Source organism: Vitis vinifera, chromosome 17 (assembly GCF_030704535.1).
Source record: "Vitis vinifera cultivar Pinot Noir 40024 chromosome 17, ASM3070453v1".
Taxonomy (NCBI): domain Eukaryota; kingdom Viridiplantae; phylum Streptophyta; class Magnoliopsida; order Vitales; family Vitaceae; genus Vitis; species Vitis vinifera.
This window is the reverse complement of record NC_081821.1, coordinates 6,718,100-6,736,190: the sequence shown is the minus strand read 5'-3', so window position 1 is coordinate 6,736,190 and position 18,091 is coordinate 6,718,100. Positions and strand designations below refer to the sequence as shown.

At 43.2% G+C, this 18,091-nt stretch overlaps 1 protein-coding gene across 1 annotated transcript; it reads right to left on the bottom strand.

The window, feature by feature from the left end:
- Positions 1-8,297: 8,297 nt before the first annotated feature.
- LOC100854939 (uncharacterized) lies at positions 8,298-11,336 on the bottom strand. Its single transcript, XM_010665567.1, has 3 exons — positions 10,674-11,336; positions 9,240-10,574; positions 8,298-9,188 (listed from the first exon to the last, which is right to left on the bottom strand). Exons 1-3 carry the CDS (start codon positions 11,334-11,336, stop codon positions 8,298-8,300), a joined length of 2,889 nt encoding a protein of 962 aa, XP_010663869.1.
- Positions 11,337-18,091: the final 6,755 nt, after the last annotated feature.

Sequence of the window (18,091 nt, the reverse complement as noted above, 5' to 3'; positions counted from 1 at the left end):
CCAGGCTAGTAGATGAACACAAAGGCTCTAATCCTAAAAGAGAAATGATGTCACAAAATGCCTCTGCAGCCATACTAAGGATCCAAGCTCCCTCTAAGATGTCTCCCGAAAGTGACTCGAAAAACCAAATGCTAGAGGTGAGTAACGGTCGAACCACCCTGGGGTACGGACAAGAATGCGTCTAAAGGAGACTGCCCTATGTGGACTACATGATGAATACACGATAAGCACAAGGTAACGAAGTGAGGAGGACAAGAACAAGTGTAAATCCAAATGAAGGTGAGACGCGCAACGCCACTGAATAGGAATGCTAGGAGCTGTGACTCTGCATGACAAGACTGACTCTAAACACTAAACTAGGAAACAACAGCTCTGGAAGCCAACCAAAAACTAACTCTAAATGCTAAATTGAGAATAACAGCTCTGAAAGCAAACCAAAAACTAACTCTAAGAACTAAACTAGGAAATAACAGCTGTGTAAGCAAACCAAAAACTAACTCTAAAAACTAAACTAGAAAACAAACAGCTCTGGAAGCAAACCAAAAACTAACTATAAGAACTAAACTAGGAAATAACAGCTGTGTAAGCAAACCAAAAACTAACTCTAAAAACTAAACTAGAAAACAAACAGCTCTGGAAGCAAACCAAGAACTAACTCTAAAAATTAAACTAGAAAATAACAGCTCTGTAAGCAAACCAAAAACTAACTCTAAAAACTAAGCTAGAAAACAACAGCTCTGGAAGCCAACCAAAAAAACTAACTCTAAAAACTAAACTAGAAAATAACAGCTCTGGAAGCCTAAACAAACCGACAGTAACGACTCTGCAAGCCTAAACAAGATGATAGTAATGGCTCTGGAAGCCTAAACAAGATGACGGTAATGGCTCTGGAAGCCTAAACAAGATGACAATAATGGCTCTGGAAGCCTAAACAAGATGACGGTAATGGCTCTGGAAGCCTAAACAAGATGATGATAATGACTCTGGAAGCCTAAACAAGATGATAGCAATGGCTCTGGAAGCCTAAACAAGATGACGGTAATGGCTCTGGAAGCCTAAACAAGATGGCGGTAATGGCTCTGGAAGCCTAAGCAAGATGATGATAATGACTCTGGAAGCCTAAACAAGATGATAGCAATGGCTCTGGAAGCCTAAACAAGATGACGGTAATGGCTCTGGAAGCCTAAACAAGATGACGGTAATGGCTCTGGAAGCCTAAGCAAGATGATGATAATGACTCTGGAAGCCTAAACAAGATGATAGCAATGGCTCTGGAAGCCTAAACAAGATGACGGTGGTGGCTCTGGAAGCCTAAACAAGATGATAGTAATGACTCTGGAAGCCTAAGCGAGATGATGATAATGGATCTGGACGTCGAAACTAAAAAGTGATGATGATGACTCTAAACGTCAAATTGAGAAGTGATAACGACTCTGAACGCCGAAACCGAGGATGCGACTCTGACTGTCGATCTGAAAACCAATGATAGCTCTGAACGCCGAAACTGAGAAGTGATGATGATGACTCTGAACGTCAAACTGAGAAGTGATAACGACTCTGAACGCCGAAACCGAAGACGCGACTCTGAAAGTCGATCTGAAAACCGATGACGGCTCTGAACGCCGAAGCTGAGAAGTGATAACGACTCTGAACGCCGAAAACGAGAACGCGACTCTGAACGTCGATCTGAGAACCGATGACGGCTCTGAACGCCGAAACTGAGAGAAGTAGTGATGATGGCTCTGAACACCGAAGCTGAGAAGCGATAACGACTCTGAACGCCGAAACCAAGGAGGGGACTCTGAATGTCGATCTGAAAACCGATGATGGCTCTGAACGCCGAAACTGAAAAGTGATGATGATGACTCTGAACGTCAAACTGAGAAGTGATAACGACTCTGAACGCCGAAACCGAGGATGTGACTCTGAATGTCGATCTGAAAATCGATGATAGCTCTGAACGCCGAAACTAAGAGAAGTAGTGATGATGGCTCTGAACGTCACACTGAGAAGTGATAACGACTCTGAACGTCGAAACCGAGGATGCGACTCTGAATGTCGTAAACCGTGAATGAACGGCGGCTCTGAACGCCAGACTGCAAGGAAACGATGAGGGGGAAATATGCCCCAGTGTGGCATGCCGCTGCAAATCTCAAACTGCTAGAAATGGCTGAAAGGGACTCTACGAGTCTCGAACGACGCTCCGCTGAGAGCTCATATCGATGAAGAGCTCAGGAATAATGGTCAATGAGGCGAATACAATATATCTCGGCCGAGTGATGGAAGCTGTGATGGACATGTGAGAGAACGATCGCCTCCACGGCTAAATGAGGGAAATATGCCCCAGTATGGCATCAGATGTATCAGATCTGTTATGATAACCCGAGAATAGCACCGATGGGACGCGTAATAGATCTGATATGTACCCCACTGAAATGATGACGCGGGAAATCCATGCACCTAAGATAACCCCATCCAGGAATCACGACTATATCAAAGAGTATGAATCTGGCTGAACGAGTCAAGAAAGGCTCCTCGGAATATCAGGACAAAATGAAATCAATCATCAATCTGGCGCGTATCTCATAACCGTGGATGATCATGTAAACCAGTGGGGATCTATAAATCTCGATCAAGATGGGGAATATGCCCCAGTGTGGCATCAGAAATGTAACATGTCGAAAAATCAGATGAGCTCAAATCATCTATGCCTGCAACTGGCTAGATGGCTCTCGATAGGCTCCACTAAGGAATCATCGCGAGGATAGCGAATATATCATCATCCCTGCATACATCTCGCAAATAAGGATAAGCACGCAACTCCCTCATGATCTGTAAATCTCATCCGAACGGAAATATGCCCCTGTATGGCATCGAAATGTAGGATAGGTCGGAGATCAGATAGCATGGAATCATCTATCCTAGAACATGTGACCTCTGCGAAAATCCATAAAGATCCTCCGAAATGGAATATGCCCCAGTATGGCATCTGACGTGCGACAAACCAGGAAAAACAGGTGACATCGAATCATCCCTCATCAAACACGTGATCCTGGTAATCCAAACACGGTCGAAACGGATCTAAACATCTGAGAAGTGTCTCCCAGAAGAAGATGCATGGCAAATATCTGGATGTCAACCGAATCTCAAACACCTGTCCACATAGAAGCCGTAGAAGACGATATCTGATCCCATGGCCTCAGGGTGGTCTTAAGACACAGGACGTAATGTAGGCTAGGGTGATAGGGTGATAGAAACGAAGGGAAACTAAGCTCAAATACACAATGATCAAAACCCATGCCCTCGTGTGTGAAATGCAACATGTACAGAAAATCCTGTGAGCCCTGGACCTGAGGGTGTCTAATGTGAATATGATGTCAATGAGGAAACAAGTGAAGCAAATCAAACTGATAATGAGATATGTAATGGTGATACGAAGGGAATATCAAACCCGAGATGGGTCGTGGTAAGAAAAGAATAAGAGGTGAAGTGAGAATGACGAATCAGAAGCGAAAAAGAGGACGATGATAATGAAGTGAATAACATCAAAAGGAGTGATGATCAACTCAGATCATATATGCAGGGAAGTCATGTCAACTACGAACATAATGATGGAATGGACAATGACCCAGAGCTCCTAAGAGAAAGTCACTCATCTCGCTCACAAAATATGCAACAAAATGAATACAAAGCCTGAGGGATCCCGGGAAGCTCACATACGAACTCCCGCCAACAAACACGATCAATCAAGTGACCCTCGAATATCAATACATACTCAGTGATAGATAACAATGCACACATGTTTTTTTTTTTTTTTTTTTTTTTTTTTACATAAGTATACATGCTCTGAATGCAACCAAGAAATCCCCAAAGATGACATCAAAAAAGGATAACATACTCTCAAATGTCAATGTAATATGAACTCTCTCTGATGATGTGACTTTCTCAAACTAAGGATCCCTGGACCAACGTCCGTAGGATAGATAGTGGAAATGACATGACTACCCCCTATGTAGTGAACTGAGGAGGATCACCACTCAGGGTGGAAGAAAATGATGCAAATGAGCAGTAAACAGGGTAAATAAGATGAGACGAATAACACAACTGATGAGGTGAGATGAAAATGCAGTGATGCAAACATATAGAGAATATAATGAGGAGAATGCACCCCTAGGTCCAAGGCTCGTGAAACTCCTAAACAATGCAGACATCCACTAGAGGGCCCCTATCCCGGTGAGAAAGTGTGAGCAAGGCAATAAAAAAGAAAGGCTATAATGCGCGCGCGAGGCTCAAATGGGCTAGCAATGGACTATATATATCAGAAGAGGGACAAAGGGATATGGCTAACCGAAATGATGGCCACCCATCCTGCGACCATGGTCTCAAACATAGTACCTCTTTAGCTGATCCACATTAGTCGGCTCTGAGAACTGGTTTCCATCTAAATCCATCAACCATGCAGCGCCCTCTAGAGTCAACTCCCTGATGAAATAAGGTCCGCTCCAACTGGGTCTGAACTTCCCTCTAGGATCTCTGATCAATCCTCTGATGACTCTCAAGACTAAATCACCCACATGCAGTGGTCTCGGCTTGACCCGTTTTTTGAAAGCGCGGGCCATCTTCCTCTGATATGCACGAACGTGGTCTGCTGCTCTCAATCTCCTCTCATCTAGGAGATTGAGCTGATCAAATCGAGCCTGAGCCCAATCCGTCTCGGGAATCTGCTGCTCTAGTGCTACTCTCAATGATCCCATCTCAATCTCAACAGGTAGCACTGCCTCCATGCCGTACACCAATGAATAGGGTGTGGCTCCTGTAGAGGTGCGAAAAGAAGTCCGATATGCCCATAATGCGAAAGGGAGCTTCTCCGACCAATCCCGAGAAGTCTCAACCATCTTCCGCAATATCCTCTTAATATTCTTATTCGCGGCCTCTACTGCCCCATTCGTCTGCGGCCTGTACGCAGTCGATCTATGATGCCGGATGCTGTATCTCTGTACTAAGGTGTCAACCTCTGCTCTGAAATGTACCCCTCTATCCGAGATCAGCTCGTGGGGGACTCCGTAGTGACAAATGATGTGTGATCTAATGAAACTGGCAACTCCAGATGATGTCAATCTCGCATACGAAGCAGCCTCCACCCACTTGGTGAAGTAATCGATAGCAACCAAGATGAACTCATGACCACTGGAAGATTTCGGTGAAATCTTCCCGATGATATCGATACCCCATACTGAAAACGGCCATGGTGAAGTCAATGCATGCAACTCCGAGGGCGGCACGTGAATGAGATCTCCATGTATCTGACACTCGGGACATCTCTGAACGAACTGGCAACAATCTGTCTCCATAGTCAACCAAAAATAGCCAGTCCTCATGATCTTACGAGCCAACATATGTCCTCCCATATGTGGTCCGCAAACTCCCGCATGAACCTCTCTCATCACTCGATCGGCAGAGGCGCGGTCTAAACACAATAATAGCATCCCGTCAGTTGATCGCCTATATAGCGTCTCACCACAAATCACGAATCGGGTGGCCAACTGTCTCAATGCCCTCCTATCCTTGGTCGTGGCGGCCTCAGGATATACGCCGAGTCTCAAAAAGTGATATATGTCATGATACCAGGGCAAACCATCGTCTATCTCCATATCATCAATCAAACAACAATACGCAGGAGCAGATCTCGACTCAATCAACAAAGGGCGAACAGTGGCATCAGCGGGAATGTCGATCATGGAAGCTAGAGTAGCTAAAACATCAGCAAACTGGTTCTGCGCTCTAGGCAGATGTGTATATCTCAAATCCTCAAATCTCGCGACCAGTAGCTCTAAATACGCGTGGTAAGGCCTAAGCTTCACATCTCTAGTCTTCTACTCGCCCTGAATCTGTCTCAATACCAGATTGGAGTCACCAAACACCTCCATCTGTCTAATCCCAAGCTCGAGAGCTGTCTCTAACCCCAAGATACATGCCTCATACTCAACAATGTTGTTCGTGGCCGGATGTCGATCCGAGAATGCCAAACGAACAGATCTGGGAATGTGATCACCATGAGGGGATATCAACAAAACACCTATCCCGTATCCAGAATGGTTGGCTGCACCATCAAAGTACATGCGCCAACCCGACAGACTAGTCACAGCTGCGACATCCTCGTCTGGGAAGTCATCATCAATAGCTCTGGCATCAGAAACTGGTAATGAGGCTAAGTGATCTGCGACAATGCTCCCTCTGATGGACTTCTGAGTGACATAATGGATGTCAAACTCAGTCAAAAGTACTAGCCATCTCATAAGGCGACCAACTAGAGCGGGCCTGTCAAACAAATATCTCAGAGGATCAAGACGAGATATCAAATACACTGAATACTCGGTCATGTAATGTCTCAATCGGCGAGTGGCCCAAACCAATGCCAAGCAGTAGCGCTCAATCATGACGTATCTCGTCTCGTAATCTAGCATCCTCTTACTCAGATAATAAATGGCTCGATCCTTGCCCGAATCATCGAGCTGAGCCAACATGCATCCCAAAGCCAAATCTGAGACTGATAAGTATAGGAGTAAAGGACGACCTGGTGTAGGAGGCGCCAACACTGGAGGCAACAACAAGTACTTTCTGATCCTCTCAAATGCGCGCTGACACTGATCATCCCAAACAGTAGGTTGACTCTTCCTCAAGAGTCGGAAAATGGGCTCACAAATGTCTGTCAATCTAGCAATGAATCTGCTGATGTACTGAAGTCTGCCCAGGAAGCCTCTGACCTCCCTCTCGGTCCTCGGTGCAGGCATGTCAAGGATGGCTCTAATCTTGTCCGGATCTACCTCTATGCCTCGCTCACTGACCATGTATCCCAAGAGTTTCCCAGAAGTCACTCCAAAAGTGCACTTCTTGGGATTTAGTCTCAATCTGAACTGTCGGATCCTCTCAAAGAACCTCTCCAAGGCTGCTAAGTGATCTGATCTACCTCGGGATTTCACTATCATGTCGTCTACATAAACCTCGACATCCCGATGCATCATGTCATGGAAGAGGGTGGTCGCTGCTCTCTGATATGTGGCTCCTGCGTTCTTCAATCCGAATGGCATGACTCTATAGCAATAAGTACCCCACTCGGTAATGAAGGACGTCTTCTCCATGTCCTCTGGAGCCATCAAGATCTGACTGTACCCGGAAAATCCGTCCATAAAGGACAACATCGAGTGACCTGCTGTACTGTCAACTAACATGTCGATGTGTGGGAGAGGAAAATCATCCTTAGGACTGGCCTTGTTGAGATCTCGGAAATCAACACAGACTCTCACTTTGCCGTCCTTTTTGGGAACAGGGACGACATTGGCCAGCCACTCCGGGTACTCGACCACTGATAGAAATCCTACACTGAGCTGCTTCTGAATCTCCTCTTTCACCTGCAAGCTCCAACGAGGGTGCAATCGTCTCAACTTCTGCTTAACCGGTCTGGCATGGGGCAGAAGTGGCAAACGATGCTGGACGATGGATGGATCAAGGCCCGGCATGTCCTCATAGGACCATGCGAAAACGTCCAAATATGCTCTGAGCAACTGGATGAGGCTGTCCCTCTCATCTGTAGATAGATCTGACCCGATCCTCAACTCCTTAGGCTGATCTGCCGTGCCAAAATCGACAATCTCTGTGTCTCCTACAGTAGGTGAAACCCTCTGATCAACGGGATCCGAATCGGAAACAGAAGATGAGTCATCATCTGAGTCATGCTGTGCAATCTCATCATCAATATCAAGAATCTGTGATGTGGGTGAAGATGGTGCAGATAAATCAATATCACAAGAGACAGGCAGATACTCAAAAATGCTCAAATCCATAGATGAAAAGTCGGAAACATAGTCAGAACGGGAGACGAACCCCGACAGAACGTCAAATGAAAGAGGTGGGTCCACAAAGTCGGACGCTCCCTCAACAATGCCAACATGGCTATCAATCAAATCATCAAAAGGTATAAGGTCCTCAGCAGACTCCAGAGCAGGGGCAGTCAGGCTCTCCTCAGCAAGCTCGATGACGAATACCCCGAAGAGATCAAATGATGAAGCAAGCCCAGGCTGAATAGTCTCCTCAATCTGGCTCAGGCTCAGGGCGAGCATCTCGTCGATGTACTCGTCATGTGGGGCAGCTCCGTCCACTACGTCTCCGACCTCAGCAAGGGTCCCATGCTCATCGGTCTCATCAGGAAAACAAAGCGTCATAAGGCTCGTGCGATCCGGAGAAGAAGGAGCAATCAACACAGAAGTCGAAGGACCAGGGGCTCCATCTCTCAATCGTAACTACTGGACAAGGCGCTGAAGCTCGGCCTCCTGGGTGGTGCTAAGTCCTCCGACAATCCCGTCAGATGGTGTGTGCGGCTCCGATGCCCTCACAAAGTAATCTGCTAGGCTCCTGGTGTACGGACACATAGGGTAATAGAAAGGTGTGTGGGTCAGTCGAGCCCTCACTCTCTCCTTGCGCAAACGCGCCATGTAGAGATAATCGGCCTCAGTGGGGATGAACCCGAGTCCGAACGGTACGTCGTGATCAGGGATGGCTATGAACTTACTCGGTCCATGCTGACGTCGACCCAACCCCATGCCAGGTAGATAGGACATGCTCCGCATAATATCGAGCACCACTGTGCTCCCATGCTGGTCAAAGGACATGGCCACAAAATCCCGACAGAAATCCTCTATCTCCACGGTCTGCACCTCATCGAAGGTGAATCCAGTCAGAAAAAGATCGTCATCAGTGTGACTAATCTCGAGCACAGGCTCGGCAGCAATGAACATGTCTCCCATAGACTGCACCACGACGACCTGACCGCCGTGAATAAACTTCACCTTCTGATGAAGGGAAGAAGGAATGGCCCCGGCTCTGTGGATCCATGGTCGGCCCAGAAGCAGGTTAAAGGATGTAGGAATCCTCAAAACCTGGAATACAGCGACAAAAGTGGCTGGACCGATCAGCAGCTCGATCTCCAATGTACTCATGACCTCTCTACGGGTGCTGTCATAAGCTCGGACGGTCTGAGTGGATGGGCCGAAATCAGATGGTGCGTATCCAAGAGCGATGGCGGTGGCAAGAGGACATACGTTCAGGGCCGAGCCATTGTCCAAAAGGACAGATGGGACTCGGCGTCCTGAACAACCAACAGATATGTAGAGCGGGCGAGTGTGGTCTGAGCCCTCCGGTGGCAAGTCATCATCGGAAAAGACAATACAAGTGGCTCTGCCAACCGTCATCATATGAATGAGTTCCTCGGGAGTGGTCGTGGTATCAACTCTGATCTGGCTCAAAGCTCGAGTCAGTGCATCCCGATGAGTACTGGAGGACGCTAAAAGGCTCCAGATAGAAATACGAGCCTGAGTGCTCTGCAACTGCCTCAAAATCTCGTTATCCTCTGCTCTGACCTCCTCCTGGGAAGCAGATGTACCCTCAACTGGCCTAGCTGCCGCGGGAGGTGGCTGTCGCATCACTCTACCCCCTCGAAGGATATACTGGATGTCCGGAGTCTGAGAAATATCAACATGTGGAGCTCGAACCTCCTCAACATCTGGGATTAGAATGTACGGCGCCTGAACGCTATAGCGTGTGAATGTCAGAGGCTCGGAAGTGGCCGCTTGTACAAATGCTGCCTCAGGAACTAATCGGAATGGAGCAGGCATCTGTGGCTCTAGAGTCACCCCACTCGTCTCATAAATCCCAGCTGGCATGATAGGCTCTGGGTCTGGATCATCCCAACTCAACATATGGACATGATCATCAGTCTCATCGAAGTCCAAGAAATGAATACCACCAGCTGGTGGAGGAACTGCATGTGTGGTGTGGGTCGGCAACGGGTTTGTGGTCACACTCGGCTGGCCCAAGCGTACCAAACCCTGGTCTATCAGATCCTGAATAGCGTGCCTCAGAGCGGTGCATCGATCGGTCTCATGTCCAGGTCCCTGATGATAAGCACAATGTAAATCCATCCTGAACTGAGCTGGAATCGGCTGAGGTAGTGGCCGAGGGGTGAGAGCAGTCAATAAACCAGCCTCCGTAAGCTTCCGAAGAGCCTGGCTCAACGGCATGCCTATCTGCGAGAACTGCCTCTGCGTCCTCAAAGCAAACGGAGCAGAAGTCTGCTGGGCTCCAGGTCGGGGATAAGGCGCCGCAGGTTTCGCGGTGAACTGAGCAGCGTAGCATGGCTGCCCTGTGGCTGTGTAGGAGACCGCGGGTCTCTCAATGCCCTGATTGGCATAAGAAGGTAAAACCAATGTCTGAGTCTGATATGTCTGATCAAAAGTCGGACGAGGTGCCCGTGGCCTGTACTGATGAGATGCATAGGAAGAATGAGGCTCGGAAAACTGTGGGATCGGCTGATGGCGTCGGAGAGGCCTCTGACTGGATGAATTGATAACACCAACCTCTGTCGGCCTCGGTCCTATGAATGGTTTATTCCCCTTAACATCACTAAAGGAAGAATCTGCCCATAAACCTCTCGAGATGCCGTCCTCGACATCATACAAAGCCATAACCAGAGATCCAAAATCTGCGAACGGGACCCCGACCACATGTCTGGCGATCCTCGGCTGTAGGCTCCTCAAAACCATCTGAATCTGGTCTCTCTCTGATGGTCTATCCACTATCTCAGCTATCTTCCCGCGCCAGCGGGAAATGAAAGAAGAAACGGACTCCTCTGTCCTCTGCCTCAAAGCCTCGAGCTCTCTCCTCGATACGTCTACAACAGTGTTAAACGAAAACTGTCGTAGGAACTCCTGGGCCAAGTCATCCCATGTACGGCGTCTCGAGGACTCTAGAGACGCAAACCAGCGCTGAGCCGCCCCACTCAGAGATAGGGGGAAAAGAGTGATCATCTGAGGCTCGTCCAGTCCATGAGCCCTCATCACGGTGCTATAAAGTCTGAGGTGGAGGCGCGGACAACCAATACCAGTGTACCTCTCAATATCTGGCATCCTGAACTTAGCCGGCAAGCTGGCTACTGGCATACCCCCAAAATCATCCCAAACAACTGATCCATCTGACACTCTCATCTGCCTCATACACTGCTCGATGCGGTCCATGCGCGCATGCTTGTCATCAGCGACAACGACCTGGGCGACTACGGGTGGAGCGATCTCAGAATGCCCGTGTAATACATATGGTGATGCCTGATGCACTGAAGGAACGGGTGGGGGTGGTGGAGGTGGGTGTGAGTCATATGGCGTCTCATCCTGAACTGTCGGTGGCCTAACCTGCTGACCACCGATCTCCTGCCTGAGGCTAGCCAAAGCCTCCTGAATAGAAGCCATGGCGACCGTGAACTGATCAACCGTGACAACCTGCTGATCCATATCTGGTGTATCTGAAACCCGGACTAATCTGCCCTCTACTCTGATCCACGAAACTATACCCAGACTGAGAGTAAAAATCCTGATCCTGAAAGTACTCCTCCTCTACTCTGATCCACAAAGGTATATCAAGACAAGGAACAAAGGTCCGATCCCACAAAGCACGAAGAACGGAATAAGGATATGACTCGAGGAATGTATAGAAGAAAAGATAATCTGAACAGGAACAAGTAAAGCATCCAAGTGAAGATGAGCGGTCCGACCGTACTCAAACTCGTCATGATCTCAGTGCACTCTCAACTGGAGACTAAACAGAGGGAAAATCGGATCCAAAACTGCGGCTACAGAGGCACGGAAAGCCCTCAGATGCACCCACGTGTAGGGAGGGAATCCTAATCGAAGGATCTACGGCTCAACCTACAAGGTCAAGGTGGCTCTAAATGGATAAGGGTGGACTTTAAAATATCCCTAGCAGAAGCGATCATACCCTCCGGTGGTACGCAACCCTCTGCACGCCTCCGAAGAGACGGGGCGCTTCCATGCAAGGTGGTCATCACCTCCACACATGCACTACCTCGCATCCCAGGGGGTTTCCTATGGTGAAACCTCTCAAACTCTCAACACTCAATAGTCGGCTAGAGTGCACAGTGAATGGTGTGGGTGCATCCGAAACCCTAAAAAGCTAAAGCAGGATATGAAACACACTGGCCACACAAATATCCATGAAACCTAGCTCCGGGCTATACAGGTCTTCAATGATCGGACTCCAATCGACATCAAAGTGTCGCTCTCCTCCAGAATGCTCCCGTACATCAATATAGCCCGTCGCTAGACCCTACTCCTAATCTCTGGCTCGATCAGAGAGCACACAGAAGGTCTCACACTTGCAATAGTGAGAACCGGGATGAAAGGAATGACCGAAACCAAGAGAGTTGGAGGTAAGGGGATATATGTGCGGCCCACATAGACAGGCAACATGCAATCATGCAGAAGGAAGGCAGTCACGCGTCATACAGTCAAGCAAAGTACAGGATATATCACTCATGTCCACACAAAAAGCTACAACTATCAGGATGGATAGCGATATGAACATCATGCTCAAAAGACGATCAAGATAATATGCCAGTCAGAGAAAACAACATAGCCAGCTGAGTGATGTACAGCGGTGAGTGTACGCATGTGAAGTGATCAGAATAATCATGGCAAAATCAGGATCAATGCGGTAAGCAACACGAAATGATCAATCAATATAATCAGCATGTCAAAATCTCAAATGAATATATCAATGAAGCACAGAGAAAAATAGCTATCTCGGAATCCTCTATCAATACGAATCAATCATCATAATCAGCACGTCAAATATCTCAAACAAATATATCAATGAAGCACAAAGAAAATCACTATGTCAGAATCTCCAATCAAGATAATCGACCAATCCAATCAATCATGTCAATGTCCCAAGTGAAAACTCGGGAACCCTCAATGTGCAATCAAGAAGTGAGTATCCACTAATCGACTCATCAAAAGCCACATTTGCTTCAGTTTAAGTTCAAGTTTGACCCTCTAAAAAAAAATCCCCAGTGGAGTCGCCATTTTGTGGACCCCGCATTTCGATTTGCTCGAATGCGTTTCCCACTCGATGGCGAACTCGATTTTTGATTTGAAAATTTGATTTTTATTGACTATGAAAATGACTTGGAGTCGCCACTTATTTTTGTTTTATTTTTTAAAAGGGTAAACAAAATAAGAAAGAAAAACCCTAAGTGTGACTCCTTATTTTGGAAAAGGCGGTCTACGAAAAACCGGATCGGGTTCGGGGGTCAGGTTACTTATCGGGAAGGTACGGTACAGACCGTAGCACCCCTCTAAGTCCCTAAAGTCGGGTCTCTACTAATAGGATGAAGCTGACGTGTCAATCAACATGAAAAGTCAATGGGTACTCGAATCAATCATGCACATACGAGAATCAAAATATATATAAAGAATGATCGGGATGAGAGTGGATGCGTACCTAGACCACGAGCCACAGTGCGCTATTAAAAACGAGGTTAGTGATCAAACACAAAATGATTATGTGCATATCAAGGATCAGGGTAAATCAACCACATATAGCTAATGAATCAATCAATCAGTCAATCAATCATGAAGTCCCATATGTAGGGCCCCCACTAAAGCCCATTTATTTTGCATGAACCAAATCTGTAAATTCCATCACTAGGAATTACAAAATTTGACTCTTGCTTATTTTAAAACAGTTTAAAAAACAACGGAGATGAAAATTGCATGCCCAAGGGAAAAATGGCATCAACATTTGATTAAAAATGAGGCTTTTAAAACCTAAAATCTCTATAGATGGAAGATGGGGAAGTTGAGGTTATTTGAGAAATTGGAATTTGGAAAATCATTTAAAGATAAAGGTTTTTTTAAAAAAATTAAATTTGAGGATCGGGATTTCGAAAAATTATGTGAAAATGGAAATTTGAAAATTAAATTTAAGAAAATGAAAATTTGAAGAATTATTAGAGGATTGAATTTTTGAAGATTTGATTTGGAAGGAAATAGAGTTTCGAAGATTTATTTGGAGGTGGCATTTTAAAAATTAAATTTGGAATTGTGGGATTTTTAGAAAATTAAATTTAAAAAATTCGGATCTTGGAAAATTAAATTTAAAACTAGAACATTAGAAAAATTATTTCAGGAATTGAATTTTGAAGAATTAAAACTTAAAAATAATAATGATAATAATAATAATAATAATAATAATAATAATAATAATAATAATAAGCAAATGAACAGATAAATAAATAATATTGAAAATAATAATGATTAAATAAATAAATATAAAAATTAAAATTTTAGAAATTAAATTTGAAATAAATTAAAATTTTAGAAATTAATTGAGAATTGGAGTTTGGAAATTATATTTAAAAGTTAAAGTTTGGAGTTTTTACTAATAAAATTGGAGATTGTAATTTGGGAAAATTAAACTTTGATACTTATAAAAAAAACTAGAAGAAGAATTAAAATGGGAATAAAAAAATGAAGAATTTAAAATGGGAATGAGAGCTACCCGTATATGAAAGAAGGTAGGGAAAAAAAATTGAGTGGATGAAAGGGTGAGAGAAAGGAAAAAAAAAATGAATAAAGAATGGGTTTGGTGGTTAAAGTCCTATTCAAGGCCCAATTTCCCATATTTGACCAAAAACTCATGTAGCATTACTATGTGCCACCTGTGAACCTTGTTCTTCTATATCAGCGCCAAAAAACAACCCAAAAAAAAAATATTCCTCCTCCATAAAACCTCCCTCACTCTGTAAAAGAACCTCACAAAAACATCTCCCCGCTTACCTATTTCCCTTCCTTTTCCTTTTGAGCCACACGTCATCGGCAGGAAAGCAAAAAAACACAAGCAAAGCTCCACTCATTTGCATCAAATCCCATATCAAACGACCCATCAATCACAATAAAAATGTAGAGATAAAGTTAAAACAGAAAATAACATGAACATTGAGGACAATGCAAACAGGAGAACATGAAACCTGCTGATGTATAGGATCTTAGTTCAGGTGGCTTCCATGAGCTTAAAACTGGTAGGATTAATGAATCAAAGAAAACTCAAGAACAGAGCATATGTACAGAGGATTAAATTCAATCAAAACAAACAAATAATCCTATCTATCCACACCAAAACAGCGAACGAAAACCTCCAACAGCAAGAGAAGAAAATGAAGGAACAATGGTAATAAAAATAAATAAGAGATGTACAGTAGACTTACCTGTGGATCCCTCCAAACTAGCTCAAATATATATCACTGTAAAGGACCAGCAGCAAAGGTCTCTCCTCCGTCTAAAAACCTCCCCCCAAATCTCAACCTCTCTCTGTTTTTCTTTCAAACTCACCCACAAAACCAGTCTGCTCCCGTCCTTGGCACCAAGACTCCTCTCCGTAGCAGCCTAAGCTCCAGGAATCACCTCCAGAAAAATCTCTTCCTTTCCCTCTAGCTCTCCGCTGCTGCCCGAAACTCCCCGTAACCGAGATACCTCCCTCTCTGCAAATCCTTCCTCTCTAAAATATCTCCAACGGCCGAGCACCCCCAGACACCTCACACAGCTGCCTCTCTCCACTACCCTGCAGCAGCTTCTGAAAAGCCCCCTACCTCTGGCCAGTCGACCCCCCTGCAAAAATCCCCTCTAACAGAAAATATACGCTCCTCCTAACGGCCAGAATATCTCCATGCCACGTGTCAAACTCTCACTCGCTCCTCAATTCCACCATCTGTTTCTATGACCACCAACCACAAGGCGACACGTGGCCCTATGGGACTGCGACACTTGGCAAAAATGGCTGTAGAAAATGACACCCAAATGGGGGTCTACACCTAGGTATTAAAAACAATCGTTACTAAGATGCAAAAAAAAGTGATCTAGATATGAAAATTTTGATAAAGTTTCAAAAAATATAACTAAGGTACTAAGTTACAAAAAATGTAACCAATGTATTGAGGTATAAAAATGTGATCTAAGCAAAAAAAAAGTGATCTAGATATGAAAATTTTGATAAAGTTTCAAAAAATATAACTAAGGTACTAAGTTACAAAAAATGTAACCAATGTATTGAGGTATAAAAATGTGATCTAAGTATAAATAATATGACAAAATTGTAAAAAAAAATGTAATTAAAGCACAAAAAATATAACTAAAGCATTAAAGTTATGAAAAATGTGATTAATGCACTAGGGTATAAAAATATTAGACCGAAGTTTGGTTAATAAATATTGGTTTTGATGATTAAAAAAGAAAAGTTAAATGCACTAATGAATTTATTGGTTCAAGTGCATAAGTTAAAAAAAGTCACATCATTTTATATGCCAAAACTCAAGTGTCTCACCCATTTTTAAGAAGTAAGAAAAAGTGCAAATGATTTTTATCAGGAAGATTTCTTTGGAGCAATTAAGGAGATATATGAAAGCTAAAATGGAAATTAAGAAGAAAATATTATGAAGATTAAATTAGATCAAGTGCACTTCAAGAAGGTTGATTTATCAAGTTTAATTTTGACAATATCTTATTGTAAAATTATGAGTGGATTTGATTGCATGCATATTGTTGATTAATGCTCCAAACTTCATCCAATTAAAATCAAGTTGTTTTAAATATTTTCAAAAATTTGATGAAGCATCTTCCATATGAAAACCATATTTGATTTATGTATTTTATACTTAAATTTTTTTTAGAAAAGATATGAAATCAAAAAGCTTTGAGTATAAACGCTGGATTTTACAAAATGAGCTCAATTGGAGGCATGGGGACCAAGAGGCAATTGACTGAAAGGTAGACTTGATTGGCATGGTACTGCCCCCTTGCGTGCTTCATCTGATAGTGAGTTATGATGATCTTTCTAGTTCAACCGTACAATTGACGAAATGAGCACGCAAGTCTCCTATGATCATGTACAACGCTTTAGATGTCTAGTGATTAGTTAGGTAGTTGACTAGACGATCAATTGGGGCCTAAAAAAAAATGCATCTAGTGACTTGTAGACCTCCAATTTATATATAAAGACTCGTTAACTCATTTATATTTTTCCAACTATTATTTATTGAATATTAATCATTGTGATTTCCTTCTTTTGTTTTTTTTTTAAATGTACTATTTGTGAGTGTTTAGTTAAGCTCATAATTTCGGACAAAATTTTTAAGTGTCCCTAATTCGATTTTCCAATTCATCTTCGAACTAATTAACCTTTGAAGATTAAGACTTTGCTAAAAGACCGATGTATGTAGTTAAGTGTGTGTTAAATGAATTTAAATCAACCATGTTTTTTAATATGATCGATTGTTTTGAATTATTTAAAAAAGTGTTGAGGAAATTGAAAAAAATAATTTTTGGTAAATGTAGTAAGCTCTCATGTTTCTAGATAGATGAGTAATCTAATTAACCTATTTTTAAAATCAGTCATTAGATCAAGGGTTTCTTTTACTTTTCTCATTTCTGGTTAGGAGATATTGCAGCAACTGTGAAAGAGAGTTTATCATTTCTTACCATTTTGAGGTTATTTGCATGCTAAGAAAACCTCATCCAAGTTTTTCAAGAAAATTTTTAAATGGATTTTCTAAAAAGAAAAGTGGGTTGATTCCTTGAATATTAATTTTTCATGGATTTGTGTAAAAACCTATTATCTTTTTGTGTGGATTCAAGAAGAGATTGAGATTGAGTTTGGTGTGGACTTCAAGTGTGCTTCGGAAGAAAAAAGGTGAGAAGCTAAAAGCGAAACGAAAATACTAATCAAGTGGTCCAGGAAGGATTGGTTGACTTGAACTAAGTAAAACATTGTATTCAGTTCTTATTCTTCATAATGAATATTTTCAATTGGTTGTAAGTCTTTGATTTTTTATCTATTCGAAGGTTTTTCACGTTGAAGTTATGTGTTAATTGTCTCTTTGTCTCACTCTACTATTTGATTTATTTTCAATTTTTGATATCATTGGTTACTTGGACATAAATGTTGAATGGAAGATATATGAGCTGAAATAAGTGTTATTATCCATGGAATATTTTCAATAATTTTTCTGTTCATTTTGGCTAATAATATCTTGTAGTAAATTAAAATGGGTTAAGAAGATAATTGTTCTTTTGAATTACTTTTGAGGAGTGTTGAAGCATTTGCATGTAAATTGCATTTACAAATTGTTGGAGAGTGTTGATGCATATATACTTACTTGTAAATTTTATGTTTTGTTGAAAAGTTGTTGGAAGAA